The 6,943-nt window shown below is 36.4% G+C and overlaps 1 protein-coding gene across 1 annotated transcript in view; it reads left to right on the forward strand.

Moving 5' to 3' along the window:
- LOC133516204 (structural maintenance of chromosomes protein 5) overlaps window positions 1-6,887 on the forward strand; it is a 42,706-nt gene extending 35,819 nt beyond the window's left edge. Inside the window, exon 21 of the mRNA XM_061849001.1 lies at window positions 665-6,887. Within this exon, the coding sequence (XP_061704985.1) occupies window positions 665-802 (138 nt within the window). The 3' untranslated portion in view covers window positions 803-6,887. The remainder of the gene's footprint in view (window positions 1-664) is intronic.
- The last annotated feature ends 56 nt before the right edge of the window (window positions 6,888-6,943 follow it).

Consider the following 6,943-nt stretch of genomic DNA (forward strand, 5'->3'; position numbering starts at 1 on the left):
TTCTATAATGGTTTATCTACATATCATATATGTAGTATGTATTTCATCTAACAAGCCTATATGCTACTATTGTATGGCTGATGGGATAGAATAACAAAAAATAGTTAATCTACCCATAAAGCCTTTGCGAACATTGTGACATGACATGGCATACGTTTCAAATTACAAATCTCTCACTCTCTCTCTCTTCCAAGCTATACAGGCAGTAATCGTTAAGTGTTGTTGTGTGTTAATTTTACTCATCGTGTAACGCCCTTTCGATATCAGTTTGAAGTTTTCTAATATCTGTTATATTTACGGAATAAGCGCCTGGCTACACTTAATGATTACACCCAGTGTATCCCATATGGTGATGGGGTCAGCTTTTCGTGTCATTCGTTTCCACTTCGCCGTATCCTTGACGTCGTTTTGGGATACTTTGCACTCAATCATATATGTTATCACTACGTCTTTCCATCTTTTTTTCGGTTTACCTCTGCTTCTTTTACCGGGGATAGAAAGTCGTAGTGTTAAATTACCAACGTAGTCTGGTGGTCTCCTGTCTCCTGGCCTTTTGTCGGCGATGTCACGCACGCCCAGGGTGCCTCGCACGTACTCGTTGCGGATTATATCACTGTATATTTTATTTATATTGAATTTTAATATCCCTTACATTTCTTTTCAGCTTCTAACAAATCTGGAATATAATCCAAAGATAATGGTCCACACCATAATGAATGGCAAGCAAATTATGAACTACAAGCAGTGGAATTACCAGGACTTTTTAAAGAACGCCAGATCCTACAGATCGACTAAAAGCTAGTTGATAGGCACCTAAATGTGTGAAGTGTAGTTTTAAACCGAGATAAGAAAAGCCTTGTGTACCGAATTCAATTTGAGTACAACCAGTCGTACCTCATTTGATATATGTAGTCATTTAATGACATCGTATAATCAACATTGAACATAACAGAGCAATATGTTTTCTTTTAACTTTGTAAAAGCTAAGTCTATTTTTTGACTCTTGTTCGCAAAATTCGGTCGTAAATTCTGAATTTCTTGGATGAGCTACTTGTATTGTCTTTGTCTGTCTGTTGTGTTGTTGTTTTGTCTGTATGTAGATACGTTAAATAGTGATGATATTGGTGTTTAACGCGCACAATTTAAATATTGTGCTTAAATTATAATTAATTCAAAGGCAGTGTTTGGTACAGGCACAGTCTCATTGAAGGTTTAAGATGTGCAAAGCTTTAAAAAAAATCGTGCACCACATATGACCGCTGAAAAAGATGACGCTGTATTGCGTCATATGTTTAATAGTCACTGGAGTGTCAATCATCAAATTTTGACAGCCAGAGTTGCTGCATAACGTTCGGGAGCCGTACGTATTCGAAGCATGAATTTGTTTTAAACTTGACACATCTTGCACAGTCAATTCATCTTTGCTACAGGTCACAGGGTAGCTTAGTGTTTAAAACTAAAACAATTCGACAGTGTAAACAGTCCAAGTTTCAATAAGTTAAAAATAATGGTGAGGCCCTGTTAAAACATAGTCTTTAAAATTTTAATCTTAATTTTATTTATATTTACTAAATCTTAGTTTTTAATTGCGTGGAATTCTGACGATCATATATCGTAAACCTTTGGACTAAAATTATATTATATACTTTGTACTATCTCGACTCGTTTTAAAGAAAAAAATAATGTTCAAGTGAATTTGTTTATACCGTGGCAGATCCAGCTATCCTTCATACGTACCTTATTTTTAGCATATCTGGCCACTGCGATAACTCATGTGCTTAAAATTATTGTATTTTTTTTGTATTTTTCTAAAAGCAAACAATATAATTGAGTTTTATCAAGCCTTTCAACATAACCCGTCGTTCGTGCGATGGAGGCAACGACGAGCGGCGGCCATAGGTGGGCACGAAAGGACGGATCGCTATGTTCCACTCCAACCTATGGCCGCCGCTCGCCGTTGCTGCCGCCGCACGATATCGTGGCCGTGCCGTGAAAGTGTTCTCCCTACATCTATCTACCGTTCATTTCAAACAAATTACAAAATTGTTTACGTCATTACTCATGTCATTCGGCTTTCAACAGTTTGAACATGCGAATGTGTTTGAAATTTCGTTCACGGGAACTGCCCACTTTGAGATTTTTCAGTAAAAGAGAGAGCAAGAAATATTATTTTCATATAAAAATAATTGACAATAATATGTCAGTAAACAATGTTTACTATCTCTGATACGTCTTATTTCGATAGCTGTCAGAATTCCACGCAATTAAAAAATAAGGTTTACGGGTACAATTTTGTAAGCTCTAAATGTAATTTTATTTTGCTTTGAACTGTGCAGGTAATTTTATAGTGCTTTTTTTAGCATTGGAAATAAGGTTAGGGTGTAGTAGGGTGGGTACGTGTCTTTTATTGAAAAACACTTTTGAAAAATAAGTCACGGCAAATATGTAACAATTATAAATCACATACGATCATTTACATTATTTTTCTTTCATAAGTAATGGTTACTGATTTTTATAAAGCGTTTTTCAATAAAAATACATATCATGATTGTTGACCTTTTAAACAGATTTCCTATTTTATTTTCGAACCATTGCTACACAGTAGCTGGGAATTCTGTCGCATGTACATACGAGGAAGGTCTGTATGCTCACCCATTTCACTATTTGTGTCTTTCTTAACTAAATAGATGTTATATTATATTACGTGTGTAGATCGTATGTAGCTGAGAGGATTACCTACCCTCTCCTTCTTACGATGGCAGTATCATTTTCAACAGGGATGAGTACCTTTTTAGCTACTGGCACGAAGGGATTACTCACGTAATTTTAGTTGGAATATCGCTCGACATGTTTCAAGCCGGGTAGATGATTTTCAACAGGAGCACCGGCCATGGCGGCCATATTGCGCGCGCGTCTAGTGATTTTTATGTGTGTGATTTTTCGACTATAATTACGAAACCCGTTTGGCGCCATTCATATTTTTACGACGATTTGTGCCAGATTTTGGCGTTCTCCCTTCCCTAAGTAAGAAAAAATTAAAACAAGGCCGACCCCTTCCCTCCTATTTAATATTTATAGGTAACAAAGGGCTTGTGCACAAATCACTCGAGGTTTTTTCGGCTACTTTTTTGGACCCCCCCCCCCACTCCGCCACATAACCTCACGTGTATTTTTATTTTATTTTTTCATTCGACCTAATTTTAAGATAAATAGTATTGTACAGAGTATATCTTGTTTATACTCGCTATTTCGAATTGCCACGTGAAGATTTATGTTTAACGAAACCGAGAAAAAGTATGTGGTTGATATTTTTTCTTACTTTCGTTCACTATAGAAAAATATACGTGAGGTCTCCATATACCCCCCCGCCCCCAACGTGATCTATCGTGATTTTTTGGTCCCCCCCCCCCCCTCTTCCAACCTCGCGTGATTTGTGCACAAGCCCAAAGGAAAAAGAATATTTGCAGAGGTACTTACTAATTTAATTTTTTGGTAATAATCAACTTTGGTTTTATCTTAAACTTTTTATTTATCGGCACTCGCGCTGATGAAGACACTTTTTGGAAGTATAATCTTAACTTGCGCATTTTTGTGATCTTACGTAAGAACTATCAGGACAGGGAGTCTTGTAGCCACCATGTAGGAAAAAGTAAGACACGTTCGACCCTTCCCCCCAAATCGCCTTAAGTAATAAATGAATGGCACCTTTAATATATCTAATATGTTAGAGTCTCACGGAATTTTTATAGTTATCTTGTACATATTTTGTATCGTTGTTAAATGTTAAAGAGACATTTGGAAGCGTAATGTAAGTTTTGGAAATTTACAACTTTATTGTTTTTACGTTGTTGATAGCACTGAACAGCTAAGTTCTTATTTCGGTTTTTAGTAGTTATGTTTGGTTCTCATATCATATCAAACGTAGCGACCAATTATTTGACTACCTTGTACCTGTTTTTAGCAGGCGAAGATACACTAAGTTTAACTATAACTTAAGGACGTATGGAAAAACCTTACATGTTTTAATTTTCGTGAGATGTCTCGTAAAAATTAAATCTTTATCTAATTGGTAGCGGTAGAGAGCTCACTATGATATTTTATAATTTTCACAATTTTTTTACTGCATATCAAATTGATATTATTGGTATTTGATACTAATTTGTTTTAGTTATAAAGCGTTTTTGTTATTTTATATATTCAGTAAGTAATAAGATTATTTATAATCGAGTATTCATTGCATGAGGGTATAAGATGTATAAAGTCTAAGACAAATCTAGGAATAAAGACCCGAGATTGACATTACACCTTGCACATTTAACAATGCCATTAAACGCAAGTAGGCGGGTCCACACAGACCGAGCGAGCTCGCACGTTAGTTAGTGCTTCTGGGCATTTTCCGCAAATCGACAACCATTGTGCCTATTGTGCGTGAAACGAGGTAGCGCTACTCTAACCACCCCAGCTCCTCCACGAAGCCTAGCAAAGTTTTCAGGTTGCTAATTGCCTCTCCTAGTGTGCACGGATTCCCTAGGTATTTGTTCCTGTATACTTCTACCTGTTTGCAGTCTAGGAGAATATGTTTTGTTGTTTCTTCTCTTCCATGCACGCTCTGCACATGGGGCTGTCTGTTTTACCCATATTGTGTAGGTGTTTGTGCGTGCGTGCGAGGCAATTTCCTCACGCACAAATCGGCCAGTGTAGACGTGCATTGGGCGAGGCGGCGCGTGCGTTTTCCTACGCGCGTGCGTCTATATTGGCCGGTTTGTGCGTGAGGAAATTGCCTCGCGTGTATGCTGGCTCTGTGTGGACCCGGCTATTAACACTAATCAATGTGTAAACAGGCCCCAATGTCAAGGCCTACCGATATGCCACACTTATCCGTATTGTCCATACAATAATCATTTATTCATATCCATTTGAATATCTTTAGCTCGAGATATTGCTCGCTACCGCTGCCTCGATTGCACGCAGGTTTTCAGCAAAAAATTGTGGTTGCGAGATTAGACTTGTTTGACAGTGGTCAGATTATCACACTTACTATGTCTAGGAAACACTCATGGCCATTTTTCTTTGCAATTTATTAAACTAGGTTTCCGTAATTTAATTATAAAATGGCTGTGTTATACGGAAATCTAGTTACACTTCGCTGCATTTGATATTTTAGTTATTTTGTATCGTTTATGTTAAAATTTGTTTTTATGCTATTTTAAATAGATTGGGATTTCTAGGTCCCTTGCACGTATAGTTTCTATTTTTCTCCGTGAGCTTCTACGGATTATCGTCTTATCTATTGTTTAAAAACCGCAAAGGCGCGTGCCACTATGAAAAAATGGTCAAGCCGCATAGGTAGCGTTTATTGAATTACTACTCTATTGAGCACGGAATAAGATTCATTATGAACTAATACAGAATTCTAACAGAATAGCTGTCTGATCTCTATTGGTGCGTCTAAGGTAGGCGACTAAACGCTCTCAAACCAGCTTAACTTGTGACACTGCGATCCGAAACAAAGATACGTATTCGAAGACCTCGCTTGCACTGGTAATGCGAGCGCACGGCTAGCTAGCGCCAAGGAAGCAATGTTATGCTTCTCGAGGAGCAGGTAAAAAACAGGGCCGGATTTTCACACAAATATATTTGGGTGGTTTTACGTTCTTTCATTTAAAGAGATAAAACATAACACTATTTAAATAGTAGGTACACATCTAACAGAATGGGTTTGTGTAATTACAAAAATAACGAGATATACTCATTTTTATAATCAACTGTTTAAACAGTTGTTTGCTAATTTTAAACTTTAAACAGGCTAATTTTAAATAAACAATAAAACAATGGTAAAATAGTAATAAATATGTATATCAATTTAACAATCCCGTACTACTAATGTTAAAATAGACCTATATGTTATAATTATGTACACTAAAATAAAGATATTATTTACAATAGAGTACACATTTAGTAAAACATTTATACAAATTTATATTATGAGTCAACAAAAAAATAAGTAACATATACATAATAGTGTATGCATAAAATAAATAAATATAAAACAAAATATGCATATCGTTTAGAGTCAAATCACGCTAACTCTTTCAAGCAAACCATACAAACAGTGTCAGTTTGTTAGAAGTCTGAAGAGTTAGCGTTATTTCGTAAAACCACCCAAATATATTTGTGTGAAAATCCGGCCCTGTTTTTTACCTGCTCCTCGAGAAACATAACATTGCTTCCTTGGCGCTAGCTAGCCGTGCGCTCGCATTACCAGTGCAAGCGAGGTCTTCGAATACGTATCTTGGTTTCGGATCGCAGTGTCACAAGTTAAGCTGGTTTGAAACGTTTAGTCGCCTACCTTAGACGCACCAATAGAGATCAGACAGCTATTCTGTTAGAATTCTGTATTAGTTCATAATGAATCTTATTCCGTGCTCAATAGAGTAGTAATTCAATAAACGCTACCTATGCGGCTTGACCATTTTTTCATAGTGGCACGCGCCTTTGCGGTTTTTAAACAATAGATAAGACGATAATCCGTAGAAGCTCACGGAAAAAAATAGAAACTATACCCATGGTGGCCATTTTATGATCTTTAAGCGACAAAATGGACCCTGGACTTATGGAACTACGTTAATTTGACAAGTGAATAATAGTAACGATTTTGAATACATCCGTTTGACATAGTTCCATTACGACCAGCGACCTAGCGGTCCATTTTGTTGACCTTATTTTGAGTGTCGTCAAAATGGAATTATTCCCATGGGTATTTAGTTCTTAAATTTCAATAAAGCCTACATACGTCACAAGTATGTTTTGTTAATGTTAAGTTGAATTATACCAATGATTGCCAGTTCTAAACTATTTGATTTGAATCAATAAATATTTTATGAAAATATCTTTTTTTAATTTTAAATCTCTCTAAAGAGTACCTATGGCCATCTAAATTTAA

This window comes from Cydia pomonella, chromosome 3 (assembly GCF_033807575.1).
Source record: "Cydia pomonella isolate Wapato2018A chromosome 3, ilCydPomo1, whole genome shotgun sequence".
Lineage (NCBI taxonomy): Eukaryota > Metazoa > Arthropoda > Insecta > Lepidoptera > Tortricidae > Cydia > Cydia pomonella.